The 16711-nt window shown below is 50.8% G+C and overlaps 1 protein-coding gene and 1 long non-coding RNA gene across 2 annotated transcripts; one reads left to right on the forward strand and one right to left on the reverse strand.

Annotated features, from left to right (window-relative positions):
• Positions 1–13: 13 nt before the first annotated feature.
• Positions 14–12540, forward strand: LOC135421784 (cytochrome b5). The gene is made up of 5 exons (XM_064670544.1): positions 14–224; positions 6519–6647; positions 7073–7099; positions 8377–8408; positions 9284–12540. The coding sequence occupies exons 1-5, from the start codon at positions 69–71 to the stop codon at positions 9372–9374; spliced, it is 435 nt and encodes a 144-aa protein (XP_064526614.1). The 5' UTR covers positions 14–68; the 3' UTR covers positions 9375–12540.
• On the reverse strand, positions 11202–16316 carry LOC135421788 (uncharacterized). The gene is made up of 3 exons (XR_010434189.1): positions 15812–16316; positions 14258–14372; positions 11202–13628 (listed from the first exon to the last, which is right to left on the reverse strand). It is a non-coding gene; the product is annotated as an uncharacterized LOC135421788 (long non-coding RNA).
• Between the last annotated feature and the right edge of the window lie 395 nt (positions 16317–16711).

Genomic DNA, 16711 nt, shown 5'->3' on the forward strand with positions numbered 1-16711 from the left:
GCAGTCGCCATCGCTACGGCGGCCGGTGCGGGTCAGGTCGCGCGTTCCGCGCAGGGCCGCCGGGCAGCATGGAGGGCGGGCGGCGCGGGGAGGCCGCGGCGGCGGGAGGGGACGGGCCCGGGCCCGTGTTCACCCTGGAGGAGGTGGGAAAACGCAGCTCCAGCCGCGAGGCCTGGCTGGTCATCCATGGGCGCGTCTACGATGTCACCCGGTTCCTGGAGGAGGTGAGGCCCCTCGCGGGGCGGGGTGGTTCCCGGCCCCTCGGGGGACTGAGGGGGCTGAGGGGAGCGGGGGGGACAAGGGGGGCCGAGAGGGAAGGGGGCGGGCTGGGGCTGCGGGGGGTGAGGGGGGGGCTGAGGTCTGGGGCTGGGGGCGCAGGGGAAGGGGGCCCCGCCCGGGGGGGTTCCGGTGTCCCCGAGGCAGCGCCCGGCCCCGGCTGTGGGGTCCCTGCGCTGCCCCAGGACGGGCCACAAGCCCCCACGGGCACGGGGGTGAGGGCGGGCCACGGCGGCCGAGCCCGGCCGGGGGCTGGCGTTGTGCTGCTGCTCCTCTGAGGCAATTCCGGGTTTCTCAGGAAATCTGTCGGAGCACCTCTCGGGGAGATGCAGCCCCCCTCCAGCCACTCCACGTCTTGTGGGGTGAACAGGATCGGGGCACATCAGTAGTTTAGGTGTGGAGTCTGTAGGGACACCCCAGAACTGGAAGGAGAAGGGGATGGTGATGCAGCAGCCACTACCCGGAGGGGACCACACACCAGGGATTTGGAATAAATGCAGCCTCTGCCAAATCTCCAGTTCCTTTGGATATGGGAACAAAAATTTGTTGTAGACTTGATCACAGAATCCCAGACTGGTTTGGGTTGGGAGGGACCTCAAAGTGCATCTGGTCCCACCCCCACAGGCACGGACACTTTCCACTATCCCAGGGTGCTCCAAGCCCTGTCCAACCTGGCCTTGAACACTTCCAGGGATGGGGCAGCCACAGCTTCTCTGGGCAACCTGTGCCAGGGCCTCATCACCCTCAAAGGGAAGATTTTTTTCCTAATATTATCTTAATATTCCTGAAGAATATTTTCCTAATATTTTTGATGCTGTTGACTTCTGTTTTTGAGATGGTTGAGAGTGGTATCCTGAGTGCTGGGAGCTGGAAATAGAGTGGAAGGAAACGGTAGCAAAATTTCAAAGGGTTTTTATCACAGCTTAAAGTAACAGCAAACACTTTGTGGCATCTGCAGGGCAATGTACAAAGGTTGAGCTGAAGACACTTCATTGAAATGCACATGTTCCAGCTTGTTGGTTCTGCTGGTCTAGATTAAACTCTTGATTTCCCTCTGGGTATGTGTGGTTGAAGCCTGTCTGTGGTGGAGTCACAGCATGTGGTGACAGAGCTGCCTCCTGAGGGGTGGAGGTGCAGCAGGCAGGAGGGAGGGATCACCTGGCACCTGGAGTCTGTGCCTTGCTGTGCAGGTCTCAGTATTTATTTATAAAGTTGGACACAATCTCGTTTGTTCTTTTGGCACTGAGTGCCACATCCAGTCGTTCCTCGGGCACCTCCAGGGATGGGGATTCCACCACCTCCCTGGGCAGCCCCCTTGAAGAAATTCCTCCTGATGTCCAACCTGAACCTCCCCGGCACAGCTTGAGGGCATTTCCCCTTGCCCTGTTCCTTGTTCTCTGGGAGCAGAGACCGACTCCCACCTGGCTCCACCCTCCTGTCAGGGAGTTGGAAAGAGTGAGAAGGTCCCCCCTGAGCCTTCTTTTCTCCGGGCATGGCAGTTTGGTGGGATAGGATGTGCCAGGTGGAAGCAGGACAGTTTGGTGGGAGGGGGTTGTGGGTGCACGACGGTTGAGTAAATTCAGGGGAAGACCTGGCAAACATGTGGAAAAGCAATTCTCTTCAAAACGCTGGTTTAGGAAGAGCCAGCACGAGCTGGAGGTCGAGACAGCAGTTGAAGGAGCTGCATATCTTGTCTTACACTGGGCTCTGTGCTGTGATTCAGAGCATAGACACTGCAAGGAGGTCACAGTCTTCACCTCAGTGTTCTCTGTGTAAAATGGAGCCTGGGACCTGCTCCCTGGGACACCCCAGGAATTTAAATGGGCCCAGAAAAACACTTAAGCCCCCACAGCAAACCAGGTTTAGGAGTGCCCTGAGTGTTACCTCGAGATGGTGTTTCACCTTGAGGTGATATTTCACTTTGCCCTTTCCAGGCCCTTTACCCCATTTGTGTTCTTCTGACATGAAAGGACCTACTTGGACGGGGGAAAGGGAGAAGAATAAGGGCACTGTTGCTGTGCCAGCGTGGCTGACACAACGCTGGGCTGTGCACACCCCTCACTGGCACAGGGGAACTGCAAACGCAGATCAAGGCCTAATTTATTGGCAAAAATCCTCTTTATATCTGTTACCCACTGCAGTGCTGGGAACAATGTGCAGCTGATGGGGACCAGGAGTGTTTGTGTCGTTTGGAAGTTACAGCTCTGTGATGAGCTGCTGCTGTAGAGCTCTGTGTGGTGCCACCGCAGCGCTCGGTGTTGGTGTCACGTGTCCCCTCGGCCCTGTGTGCTCACTGCAGCAGTGTCTGATGGGTGCCTGTCCTGGCCTTTGCTCACGGATTATTTGGCCAGGATTGCTGAGCCCACTGGTGTGTTACCTGGGGGGATTGTGCAATCCTGAAGAAGCCTCACAGCTAAAGGATCAAAATTGGCTTTGTGATTCTTGCAAGCTTAGGTCCAGCAGGTCAGCCAACCCTAAATCTGTGTGCTGCTGGAAGTATAGACCAGTTTAAACTTCCAGTTCACTTTAATTACTGTGTAGTAGGAATAACAATCAAGACATTTATCACATTTTACACAATTTACACATTTATCACAATTTACTGAATTATAAGCACGTGAGAAATGGAGAGATGGCAACTGAAATGTCACGTGTTTCTGAGAGATGCAACCTCCTGTACTTCAGAGAGCCTGTGAGTGCCTGAAATGAAATTGGATTATTTAAAATCTGAGAGAGCCTTGTGGAGATACATTTTCTCCCAAATCTGAGTAACTTGGACTACCAGGATATGCATTGTTACTCCTGCTTGCAGTGGTCTAGAAAAACAAGGAGAGGCTGGGTGCTCAGGGGGGTGAGGGGTGAATTGAGGGGTGGAGGGAGGCAGCTCTGCCTCTGCAGGTGCCCTGAGGTCTGTAGTGCTCACACTTACACCTTCACCACACTGATATTAAAATCTGGGCTTTTAACTTGTGCACAATCTGTAGTAGGCTTACTTTCAATTATGGTAGGGGACATGGTTTATCTCCATTTTTACACAAGACTAGAAGAGTTTGGGGATCCATGCTTCTCCAGGAAACCCCTCTATGTGTTATCTGAGACCACAAGACACAGCAGCCTCCAGCTATGTGTCTCTGCACATGCTGTGGCTCCTGATCCCCATGATAAGTGTGAGCAGGAATCTATTTCCAGTTTCCAAGTGGAAGGAGCCTGGGCTGTGATGCCTCTCACTCAGATCAGTCAATTGGTCTCAGGTATGATGTTCCTCAAGAGAAGGAAATACTCTGCTCCTGACAGCTTGCTCCTGAAGTTCCACAGTTCCACAGTTCTCTCTCTCCAGGCAGGTGGGGAGGCACAGTTCAGGTGGGCTCTGTGCTGGGAAGAGCTGGAGGTGAGTGTTATCATTGCAATGAATGGAGAGAGGAGGGAAGGGGCAGATGGCTTCTCACACCAAAGAGGCAGCAGGTTTTTAGGTTCTTATCCCCTTACTGGCCCAGCTATATCTGAAAATATTGAAAAAAAAATATTGAAACCAACACTGGATGGGGCTTGGAGCAGCCTGGTCTAGCAGAAAGTGTCCTTGCCCATGGCAGGGAGTGGAACGGGATGAGCTTTAAGGTCCCTTCCAACCCAAACCAATGATTCTGTAACTCGTTTCTTGGTCTTTCTGCATTTTGCTCCTACATTCTCTGGTGTATCCAAAGCCAGGACTCTGAGGGAGGAGGAGGAAGAACACCAGGGGTTTGCTCGTGCTGACTTGTTCCAGCTTTGCAGAGGTGTTTTTTGGGAAAACCTGTTCTGTGCCTTTCAACAAGCTATGAAGGATGTGTGGCTGAAAAACACCATTTGTCCAGGTGGCTGCTCGCCCTTGATTCTTGCTTGTATGGTGGTGGCACATTATTATTGCACAGGAATAAATACTCTTCCTTTTCTTGGCTTATACTAGTGTCAGGAAGAGTGGGCACGAGGAATAAAAGCTGCATCCTCCCTCAACCTGGTGATCTTGTGTCTTACCTGACACAGTGATCTAATTAGCCCTGAGGCTTAGTGCTGCTGCTGAGCTCGTTTGTGTCTGCAGCAGGTCTGTATCAGCAGTTCCCAGCCAGACAGGGCCTTGGAGTGTGTGGAGAGATGACTCCAGGCTCTCTCCTTGTGCAGGAAGTTTGGGGTGTGCTCTCACTCTCCCGGTTTGCTTTTGGCTCTTTCTTTCCAGAAACTGACATTTTCCAGCCATTGTTTCCTCTGGAAGTACTTTTTTTTTTTTCTTCTTTCATAGTTTGCAACACTCTCAGTTTCCATGTTTTCCTGCAGGAGCTGTAGCTTTGGGAAGTTTTGTGGCAGAGTCAATGACTTCCTGTACAAATAGTCTGGGTTTACATTTGCTGGGGTAGGACAAGGTAGGAATTGTGTAGTTGAAGCAATGCTGTCTGGAGGGGGGAGGCCTTCAGAAATAGGAGATGCCAACGTGCTTTGAAGGTCTTTTTCTTTCAGGCTTGGAGACTGCAGCAAAGGACAGAGGTGCATGAATAAATAATTGTTTTTCTTACCTGTGGATTTAGCACATGCACAGAAAGACTTCAGAGCCAAAGATGTAAAGAGGAGTGAACTTTACTGTTCTCCTCTCTTGAACTTTATCCTTCCTCTTGTCTCTTGTCTGTGCATAGACTGGATGTTACTGAAAGCCAAGATTTACTTCATGTTCTCTGTTCCTGCAGAGTTTTATCTGCCCTTTTAGTGTGGATGATTGGGAAAGGAAGTTTGTCTGCTTAAAATTCAGTTTTGATATTTTCCCATCTGAAAGACGAGATTTCTGGTGAAGCATCCCTAAGGGGTTCTCCTGAAAGGCTTAAATGAATGGGCAGCTTTTGATCCCCTGGTTTCTGTGGAACTTAGGTGGAAATCAGAGAGTTGTTCTGAGCACTGTGCACAGACAACATCCAGCAGTCCTGATCTGACTCCTCTGGGATCAAGTGAGACGGAGGGTTGGTGTGGGAGAAATGGCAGGAAGAGCTGCAGGCAGGCACAGGGAACGAGCTGTGGAGCCTCACTTGGTTTCCCAGCTAAGGCCACCTGATGTGTGCCTGCTAATAAACTGTGTCACCCCACTGCAGCCTTTGCCCTTTGTGGCTCCCAAGAAGGCTCCACGTTGATTCTTTGACATACCGGGGCAGTGAAGGGATTTATTCCAAATGAAGAGCTCTGATATGAGGATGGCAGGATTGGCTCCAGCAGCTCCCCAGAGTAAACAACGGGGCTGTTTTGTGTCCACGCTGTGTTTGGTATGAGGTGGGATAGCCAGGTGGGAATATCCATACTTCTGGGAGCAAAACCAGATGAGCTGGAGGAAGAGGTGCAATGGCAACTGTTCTATGTCTGTGGGAAGGAGAAGGATGTTACAGAGAGAAACAGGTGTGTTGGTCCTTTGATCTGAAAAATAGTCCAACATCTCTTCTCCAGTTTGGGGCTTGTTCCCTGATACTCTGGAAAACTGGGTTAGTCCCTGTGTGTGCCCTGGGACGTGTGACCCCTGTGTTGGTGTAACTGGATTAGCTGGTAGCTCACACAGAACTGTTTGTTCACACTCAGGCTGTAAAGGGATTGTCCCTTTGCTGAGCCTATGTTTAGTGCTCCCCATTGCCAGGCTGTTTCTGGAACTGTGGCATTGACAGTGCTAGAGGAGAGCCCAACCCATCACAGGAAACAGAAGTGCACCCGGGTTTGTGTCAGTTTGTCCTGCTTGGTCTGAGAGTCAGGTGTGATCAGCTGCCATGCACACAGTGGAGTGTCTCTGGGGAGCTCCCTGTGGATTTGACTGTTGTAATTCTGGATCTCTGAAACCAGTGTATGATGTCAAACAGTATTATTTTCATGATACTTCATTATTTCCTCTCCCCATGTCATTGGGTGGTTGCACACTGGATCAAGTTCATTATTTTTGGGGCTGCACCAGAGTTGTGATTTCTCCTCTGCTTCTCTGTATTCCTCATTGCTCAGCTGTGTGCAGAGAGAGGCCATCAGCCAAACACTGTCATTTTTGTACGACCCGAAGAAATAGAATATCCTTTCCTCCACTGGTGTCTGAATTCCTGAGGAGGCATTGGGGCAGTTAAATCTTTGGCAGGTTTTATTGATGGTGTTGGTTTGCAGCGTCTGTGATGAACAGAACAGGCTGGGAGGAAGGCTGCTGACACTCGCGGTGCCTTTCTGCATCCAGCCCTTGGCTCATCTGGAGTCTTCTCTTCCAGCATCCAGGTGGAGAAGAGGTGTTGCTGGAACAGGCTGGCAGAGATGCCACAGAAAGCTTTGAAGATGTGGGGCATTCCACGGATGCCAGGGAAATGCTCAAGCAGTACTACATCGGGGAGGTGCACCCGGTAAGGCCCAGCTGGTGTTAGGGGTGACTAGGGAAATAAGTCAGTAGTTAAGGGATTTAGTCAGTCTAGAATTTCTTTTGGGGAAATAAAACTAAAATAGTCTTTCCCTTCCACCATTCATAACAGATTTCTCACTTCAGTTGAATCAGGGGCACTTCAGCTGATCTCATGGGTTCCCTCCATAGCCGGTGGGACCACAACTCCCCTTTGCCTTGTAATTCTGAGCTCAGGAAGGTGAGAGATCTCAGGGGCACAAACACCTCCTTCCTGCCTGCCTTTGGGTACTGAAGGACGGCCTCCTTTGAAAACTGAGCCCAGGCAATTACCTGGTGCTAAGGACTGTGTACAGAACAATTCCTTCATAAAGGCTGCAGCTTCCCCTTGAAGTCCGGGCTTATCTTTATCTTCTTTTTTCCCCCTGACAGCAGGATCGTAAAAAGGAAGGTTCCAAGGTAAGCTCTCAGTGTTTCAGTTTTCTGCTTTAATTTAGTGTCACATGCCTTTTGGGGGGGGGGGGTTGCCCCTTTTTTTCCCCTGTGGAGCCTGTGGCTTTATGTTTACACAAACTACAGTCATGACTAAATCTCCCAAGCAAATTCTACCTTTGTTTTTGTTCTGAAGCTCAGCGGGCACCTCAGTGTGAAATTGGAAGTGGGTTTTTGTGCCCTTTCTCTGCTGGCAGCGGCAATGTTGTTTCCACACCTTGAGCCACAGACCATTTTTTGCATTTCTTGCTGTGCCCTGACCACGAAACTGTTGGTTCTCTTGTTCCCTTCAAGCCAGGAGCCAGGCATGGCTGGCAAACAGGAATTCTCTGTTAACTGCCCTGGGGATCAGTGGTGTTGCTTAACACTCAGGTACTCCTGGATTAGAACAGGGCACGGCATTGCAAAACTGCCTTTGGAAGGGATGGGGAGAGGGAAAAGGCAATAAATAGAATCCCAGCTGGGAGGTAAACATGTGCCTCACAGCTGCCTGGGTTGGGAGGCCTGGACAGGGCTCAGCTCTGCCTTCAGCAAGGCTTTCAGGAGATGTTGCTTCAAGCAGGGCCACTTGCAGAGCAGCAGGAATCCAGAAGGGAACTGTCAGCAGGGAAATCAAGAATAACTCCGGCTGCGTAAATGCTTAGTTATAACATGGGGCTGTGTGATCATGCACATATTCACCTTAAAATTGATTGTTTGGCTCAACTCCAATTCATAAACAGAATCACACACCAGAATTGTGCACAGAGGTCAGTGATGATCCCAGTAGCTCCCTTAGATCTGAGTTAAATGTTTTTTTCAAGTATTTTTCACTTCTGAGAAGTAGTTGTAGCACATTATGCACAGCTGAGAGCTCTCCAGCAGGCAAAATCTACTTTAAAAGCAGGTCCCAGTGTAATTTAAAGATGGCAGCAAGAAATAGCATCATTAATGTACAAATAAATAGAGGAGAAGCACAAAAATCCCCCAAAATTGTGATGTAATGAGCAAGGCCTTGTTTTGGGAGGGGTGGAATCTCCAATGTGGAGTTGGTGACTGAATGAGAGGAGTTGGATTGATGGAAAGAACGTGGAGATGAAGACAACAGCAAACATCCCCAAAAACATCCACACCGGTGACAAAGGGTGTTTGGGAGGGCAGGGTTATTTTTCCTCTGTATTTGTAAGCTCGTGTTCAGGCTTGTCTTTTTAGCACATGTTTAACATTTCTTTTTTTCCCTGCTAACTCCCTCTTTCCTCCTCCAGAATCCAAGTATGACATCCTCAGGCCAAACAAGGTATAGTATCTCCTCAAAATAAGAGTAAGAATTGGAGGGGTTGGGACTCTGTTTGTAGAACTGCATATTAACTCCAAGGAGCAGGAAAAATCCCTGGGGATGTACTGTAGTGTCCTTCTGGCAAGCAGATACTCCAAAATAAGTTGCCAAAGGAACAGCTGCTGGGGGTGCAGCTCCCTTGTGGGATGTGTCCCCTGCTCCATGCTGGGCAGAACCAGCATCCTGGTGTTTGGAATTCTCTGCCCCATGTGTTGGTGTTGCAGGGCTGTGGCATTCCTGTAACCACAGGGGTTATTTGGGTGGTCGCTGTGAGCTGTGGGGTGACACAACACAGTGATGTGTGGTTTTTTGGAGGATTTTACTGTGACCAGACCCACTGAGTTGAAAATCCTTAAAACCAGCACAGGTCTTTTGCAGCTGATGCAGAAGGTTTTGCTCAGGAGGGTGCTGAGGGTGAGCCCTTGGCCCCTGGTGTCAGAGTGAGGCAGATTTATTGTGGCACAGCCATCCTTGAGTCAGCTCCACTGTTTGTACAACACAAATTACAGCCTGACTTATTTAAGGAAAATAAAACCCAAACCAACAACAAAAAGCCCAAATTGTTCTTTGTATGTGCCAAGCTAGAAACTTGAGCCATCCAGCTGCTGTTTTCCAAGGCACAAGGCCACGCCTGGGCCTCTCGCGGGGGCTGCGGAGCCTGTGCACAGGAACACTGGGACCTGGTCAGCCTCTGGACATGGCTGGGGGGTCACCCTGTGGGATATAGCTCCCAGGGGTTCCCTGGTGTGTAATAAGGAATGAATTATTAACTGGATGCTTTCTTCTGGTTTACGTGGTGTGTATGTTTTGGTTTGTTTCGTTTTCTCTCCCCCTAGTTTCTGGTCAACGTGGCTAATCCCGATCTTCGGAGCGCTGGTCTTAGGTTTAATGTATCGCTATTACATGGTGGATGGGAAAAGCTCCTGAGCTGGCCTTGCTGGGACCTCAGACAGCCTGGAAAGAGGGAGTGAGAGAGAGTCTGTGTGTGCAACACGCGGAGTTCTGCTGCCCTTAACCTGCCTGCCTGCCTTTTAGCTCTGAGTCTGTCAAGTGATGTTGATATCCATGGGACCAACCTAATTCCAAACTCTGTCCTAAATCTAGGACCCACAGACCTGTCGTACTTTCCTCTTGCAGTGGCAGGGAAAGAGGAACTTCCCGGTGTTCCCTGATGTTGGTGTGATCTCCCTTGTGCACTCTCTCTCTCTCTCTCGCTCTCTGATGTTACCCCCAGACAACCTTTTTCTCTCAATGCCTTTTCGTTAAGCCAGACACCGTGAAAGAGCTGCCCTGGGCCTGTGGCTCTGCCTCAGCCCTTCACCCAGTCAGCAATCATCTGCCAGTTGTCTCCAGCCCTTGCCAGGAAAGATGTCCAGAGCTTTGGTTCTGTGGGAAGGTTCCCAGTGTGTGCAGGCAACACTAACTGGAGCAGCAGGGAATTGTTTGCTTGGCCACCTCTTTCTGTATGTGTCTGTTTTTAACGGTTAAACAAATATATGGATTTTAAAAGTGATTCTGTTCATTTTGTAATATTTGTATTTGTCCCTTTGGAATGTATATCCTGTGAACAGCTTACATTGAATCCTCGTTGGTTTTGGCGCTTTTGTGCTGTGTGTGGCAGAGCCAGGAGTGGGAACTGACATGTGGCTTCTGGAAATGCAGATTCTTCTTTCTCCCTGAGGTCTTGATCTGACACATGTACTGGAAAGAAAAATCCTTCTTACTTACTGTGAATGTGCACCAGATGGAGGGAAACAAATAAATCTGGTCTCTTCTCCTGAAATGAAAAGGGAAAAGCTACGCATTTGGGATTTGTGGATAATGTTGGTTTTGTCTCAGGACAGAGGAGGATATTTCCCTCTTCCCCTGATTTCATGTGTTGTGCAGTTGTCCTCGCAGCACAGACAACACAGGTTTGCTTCCTGTGCTGGGGTGGGAATCTTTCCAGCTCCTCCAGCACATTGGTCTGTGCCTTTGGGATCTGCTAAACAAACTGGTATCCTGGTGCCTGCTGCCCTTTGGCAGGGCTGTGCCAGTGACACTGCCTCCCAATCCAAACCTTCAACTCAGCTAGTCATCTGGAATTCTCTCAAAAAGGGCAGCAATACATCAGGTCCTGCTGTTAAAACCTCCTGTGAGTTGTGGGTATTCTTCTCTCTTGCATGAAACTACTGTGTTCCCCAGAAGGTCACGTAGAAGAAATTCTTGGATGTGGAATTACGTTCTGCTTTTTAAAATGAAGGCCAAGGAACTAGGAGTGAGAGCCCTGCCGGGGCTGCCTCATGTCCCCTCCTCCCTCCATGGGTGTGGGCCTGGCACCGCAGCAGCATCCTGGGTTTTGGCACTCCTGGTTTTACCAGGTGCAGAAGTCCCCATAGAGGTCTGTCTTCCCACAGGATTTTTTTCACTCCCACTGACGGTTTTGTCTCTTACAGGGAATTTCCAGGGAAACCTGGAGTTCCCAGAAGAAGGAGCTCTTGGATATCTCCTGCAGCTCCAGCTGTCCCTGCTCCTGCCTGGCTGCTTTGGGGGTTGAGTTTCTGTTTATTCTCTCCTGACATGAGTGTGGCAGAAGAGTGTAAATCTGAGCCAAGGAAAATCCCTGAGGAATTTCTGATTAGCTGCATTTTACAGGATAGAGATGCCAGGCCACACAGCCGTAGGTTAACATCGGTCTTAAAACAGATCAGGCACTGTAAGGGTGTGGAAAATAGATCGTATCAAACTTTATCAGAGGCTTTTTGATCTTGAGGACAGTGGTCCTACAAAGGCCACTGGTTAAAGCCCAAGCAGTTCAAACTGGGAAGAGGTGCTTTCTCGTGTTAATCACAAAATCATGATCCATGAACACCAGTTGGGGGGGATTTAGAGTGGGTTCTGTATCAGGGGAAGGTTTTGAAGCTGGAAGGCACATGTTGGCCAAAGCATCACCCTGCTGAGTTGGGGTCACTCAAGGCAGTGTAGGGCTTCACAATGGTCAGCTGGTTGGATCCAGGACTGTTGGGTTTGCCTGAGGAACGGGGATGGTGTGATGGTGCAAACGTGTCTGTTTTCTCCATAGGCATCACTTTTACCTGGATTTTGATTTTTATTTTTTTTAATACCGTTTTCCTGGCACTCTCTACATTTAGTTCCATTTTGGCTGCTCTAAATAACTTCTTGCCATCATCATTCCCTCTGCTCCTGAGGAAGCTGCCTGTCAATCCCATATGTTATGGAGCCACTTTTTCCTTTTAATGGATTAACTGCCCGGGGGAGACCCTCAGTCTTGTTCCAGTGCATCCTAGGAGCTGGTAGGATCCTTGTCCCCTGCCTTGTGGAACCCCAAGTAGTCTCTGCTGGCTCCTCAAAGACCTCAAGGTGCTTGAGATGCATTTACAGAAGCCACATCAAAGTCTTCCCACTTCTCCATTAATGACAGAGGGTGGATTGTCTGGGATGGAGGGGGGCTGGTGTGAGCCCGGTGTCCTGGTGAACACTCCTCATTCCATTCTTCTGGCTGGCTCAAGGAGGGTCCCACAGGTGTGAAACCGCTCAGACAACAACGGAGGCATTAACAAAGCTTGTTTACTTGATTTGTTTAAGGATTAAAGCAGACAATTCCAAAGCTCTGTCCTTACGCTGACCCCGCACAGCCCATGTTTGCTGGCAGGTTCCCACACAATGCCGGTGCTGGCTCGGCTTCCACCCCACAGAAACCTCTGGGGGTGAAATCCAAGCTGGGCCGTGCTTTGCTTCCTTCAGGTGCTGCAGAGGAGAACTTGAGTGAAGAGCTGGAAACATGAGCCTGGAGGCAGGTCCCACGGTTAATGTGAGCGTGGTGGGGCTGCCTGGTAGCACCAGCAGAGCTGTGTTGGCCTCTTCCCCTCTGCACCACCCCAGATGCCTTGACAAAGCAGAATGTAACTGTTAATTGGGCTCATGGTTTGTTGAAGGAGCGCTGGGAGGTCTGAGGGTGTTCCTGGGGGCTGTGATGCTTTGTTCTGAGACAGGAGCACCCACAAAAATGCCATTTCTTGTACCTGGAGATTGTGTGCCCAGCAAGAGGTGCCGGGCTGCGTTTGCTGTGCTCAATAAAGGTGTACAACAACCAGGTGCAGGATTCTGTCTTCCAACAGGCGCAGAACATTTGGTTTCTCCATCGCTGTTGCCCTGTAGTGTGTAACCCTCGTGTTACAAGGCTTGGATGTCCAGTGTTTGTAGGCTCTGGTGGACACAGGATTTGCCAGGAGTTGGTGCTGAGCCTGTGCCAAGGATGGTCTGCAGCATGTGGGGCTGAGCCACATGGTGGTCCCTGCAGGGTGTTGGGGAAGCGTCAGTTTGGGGCTAAGCACTGTGCAAGTCACACATCAGTTCCTGATTCCGTACAATATTCCATGCTGTAATTACAATGGGAGTTTTAACAACCACAGCAGGGCAGCTGTGAGGGCTCCTTGCTTAATCCTGATAATCCCAATCTTAGGAAGTGCCATGAGCAAATGGCAGAGTGGCCATGGGTGCAGGTTTTGCCCAGGAAGAAGCCACGTGGTGTGTGATGGTGGCACCATCACCTTGTGCCCCCAGAGCATAGCCACACTCTGGCAGCGCTCCGGGGACTCCCACACTGACGCCTCTGCAAGAGCAGCACGTAGGAGGGTTGTTTTCCATGGATAGATGACATAGAGACCATGGAATATGTCTCTTATTTACATGTCTGCTTATAGAAGAATGTAACATCCTGCTTCTGTGACTGTCAGCAGAATCTGGCTCTTAAACTTGCCTAATTATGGATGTCACAGTGGCTGCTGCAGCCTCAGGGAAATGGTACCTGGTCAGAGCATCCCAGGAAGGAGCAGGAGATCAGCAAGGTGCTGACATGGGAAAAGGGCATGGAAAAGTCAGTGGGAACCATCTGCTGTGGTCCTGGATTTCAGCTGAAATATGTAGGGAAAATGTAGGGAAAAAGGGCATGAACTGAGTGGGAAGTAGAGATTTTGAGGAGGAGGGTTGGAAATTGTGTTCTTGCCAAGTACTGTCTCACTGTAAACTTTATTTATCTTTGATTTAGAGGAATTGGATCCAAAATTCACAGAAATAAACAGAAGATTTCGGAACTCTTTTTAAATCTGCCTCCAAGTTCTGCAGGGTCAGTACCGAGTGCAGGGTCACTTCTCTGAGCACTGAGGAGGATTTGCAGGGTGTCTGGGACAGAGATGGTAAAATTAGGGGGCAACAGGCCCCAGAAGAGTCCTGGCACAGCCAACTCATGTTTGCATATCACAGCTGCCACTCTCAGACAGGGATTCTGCAGGGGCTTTTTTCCCGGGATTGAATGGGAAGACCCCTTTCTTTGATGGGATTTATGTGTCCCCTTTATTTTTAAAACCCTCACGAACCAGGCAAATATTCATGACATGGGCAAGTCCTGTGCACCAGCTCCTGGTCCTACAGCTGGACCTTGCCCAGCATCAGGTGTCCTGTTCCCTGTCCCCAGCATGAGGATGGAGAGGGGAGGGACGGTGTCTCCTGCCAGCAGTAACTGCCCTGGGCAACCTGATGGCCCCGGCAGCTCCATCATGAGGTGAAGCCGAGGCCAATGCTGGTGTCACACCCCGGTGTCACACGCTGGTGTCACACGCCAGTGTCACACGCACCCTGTTGTCTCTTCTCCAGGGGCACCGCCAACAGAAATTACTATAAAACAAGTTTCCTGCCAACCTCGGCAGCTCTAATGAGTCAGGAAGTCGTAATCTTGGAATAGGGGAACTGTTGACAGAGCCTAATTATTTTCTGACAGTCTTTCTAACACCATTGGAAAATAAAACACCTACGTAGGCTCCGGAATCGCAGACGGAGTGAGCAATATTCCACAGGCACCTGCTAATTTGTCCCCACGATCCTGGTTTAGGCTCCTTCCCCCTCACATTTGCTGCTCTATGGCTGCTCCTGCAGGGAGAGGAACTTTGTGATCAATGACACAGAACCACTGCTGCTGCTCCTACAGCTTTTCCACATGCTGGGCCTCACATGAGGAGTTTATGGCTCTGACTGGATCCCAGAAAACCTTGTATCTGTGCCTTGCTGTCCTGTCTCTGTGTGGTTATTCCCCCCAGTCCCACTGCTCCGTGCTGATCCTTGGACTAGTTGTATTTAGTCATTAAAATTCTAATTGTCCAGGACTGCCCTCTTCTCCCCCAAACCAGATTATTGATCCTTTCTTCAAATTTGGCCTTTGCCCATTGCCTCCCTCTCTCGGAGTGCTGGGAGCACCTGGACCTGTCCCCTTTCCATGTCACCCCCAGCCTCCCTCCTTTCCAGCTGTTATCAGAGCTGCGCTTTGAAAGTTCACCCCAGGCTGGGTGAGCACAGGTAGGATTGCACATCCAGGCTGCTCCTGCAGCACTCCACAGAGCACCAGGACTCCTTTTTTTTTCTCCACTTTTACTCCCACTCCGTGTTGTCATTTTTGCTCTCCCACCTCTGCCCTTCCTGGAACTCTGCAAAGCTCTTCACAGCCAAACACCCTCCAGCAGCAGTCGAGGAGCTGGTGCTGCTGTGCCATTCACAGCTGGTGCTGCTGTGCCATTCCTGTGCTCCTCTAAGGCACCTGCTCCATCCCTGATTGCTCTACGTCTCATCACTCCCCTTTCAGGACTAAGATCTGTTTTCCTTCCCCCCTACAGCCCATCTGTTGGTGGCACCTTCTCTGTGAGCCTCTGTCTCCCTCATCACTCAGACAGGAGGTGAATATAGCACAGTCTTGCATAGTTTTCTCTGGATGCTTCCCAAATGATTTGGGTTTGTAGTGCTGGTGTAAGAGTAGCTCTCTCTTCTCTCACAGGACAGACATTCTTCTCTTGCTGGGCAGGGCTATCCCTGCATGGCACAGGTGAATCCCCTCCCTCCAGGAGCTGGCAGGCAGGAGATTGCCAAAAGGGGAAGCCTTTCCCTGCAGCTATCCCGAGTATGACTGCTCCACAAAGAGCTGGAGAGAGACTTTGGACAAGGGCCTGGAGCGACAGGACAAGGGCAATGGCTTCCCACTGCCAAAGGGCAGGGTGAGATGGGATATTGGGAAGAAATCCTTCCCCGTGAGGGTGGTGAGGCCCTGGCACAGGTTGCCCAGAGAAACTGTGGCTGCCCCATCCCTGGATGTTTTGCTGAGGGACGCAGTGATCACAGCAAACCCCTCTGGAAGATTTTTAACTTGGGATGACACTCATGCCTGGCTTGAAGCAAGTAAACAATGTAAGGGTGAGCAATGCTGAACTCCCCATAACAGCAGCAGAACTGGGTGTGCCATAACGAGTGTTCCTGCCGAACAGGTTGGCTACATCCCAGTTGTCACTGCCCAGGGAAGGGTCCTGGAGAGCTCCGTGGCTTACCTTGGGCAGGTGCTCTCTGGGTGCACTGGCTGATGGACAAGGCTGAAATCTGAAGATGTGCTCGCACTCCATGGCCTCTCACCACAGGTGAAGTCAAGCGGAGGAGAGGAAAAGCCAGGACAGCTCCGGGATTAAAGCAGCTCATCTGGGATGAAAGAGAAACTGACTTCAAATGCCACTGACCACACGCCACACAGATGCCCCCGCTCTGCCAGGGCTGTGGAACCAGGAACGCTGCACGCCTCCCACCCTGACCCCACGGGCACTGTCCGGGCACCCTGCGGGTGGGGAGCACAATGGAAAAGAGCTCCAGGAACGAGCACGGTGGTGTCACAGGAGCTCAGTGGGATGAAGCTCCAGGAACCAGCACAGCAGTGTCAAAGCATGGCAGTGTGAACAGGCACCTGGTGAAGGCACTGGGGTGTTGGTCCCATGGTATCCAACCGGCTGCCAGGGCACGGGGCTTGAGGGCTGGTCACTGGCTTTTGGGCTACAGCAAGTTTATGGAAGCTGCCAAGTATTTTTGGAGGGAGATTTTGCCGGAATCTGAGAGTGGACTGGCACGGGAGCTGGCAGTGGGAAGGACGGGAGCCAACCTTTTGGTGCCACAGGGAAACCGGAGCCCGTGCGGCACCAGAGGCATGCGGCAGCTGTTCACAGCTCCTTCCTCCTCCATTTTTCACAGCTTAAGCACTCTCCTGGCACCTCCATCCACTCACACACAACCCCTCTTGCTTCCTCATCCCTTCCCCACTTCCAAAGCAGATTTTGGACACTTTGGAAAAGTAATTGGACACCTTTCCTTACCTCCTCCCCCTTCTTATATCTTGTCAGGGAAAGGGGCTCTCAAACCCACTCACGAGAACTTCTCAGTGCTTGTGTCCTCCCCATTCCCCTCAT

The sequence above is a fragment of the Pseudopipra pipra genome, chromosome 14 (genome assembly GCF_036250125.1).
Source record: "Pseudopipra pipra isolate bDixPip1 chromosome 14, bDixPip1.hap1, whole genome shotgun sequence".
NCBI classification, from domain to species: Eukaryota; Metazoa; Chordata; class Aves; order Passeriformes; family Pipridae; genus Pseudopipra; species Pseudopipra pipra.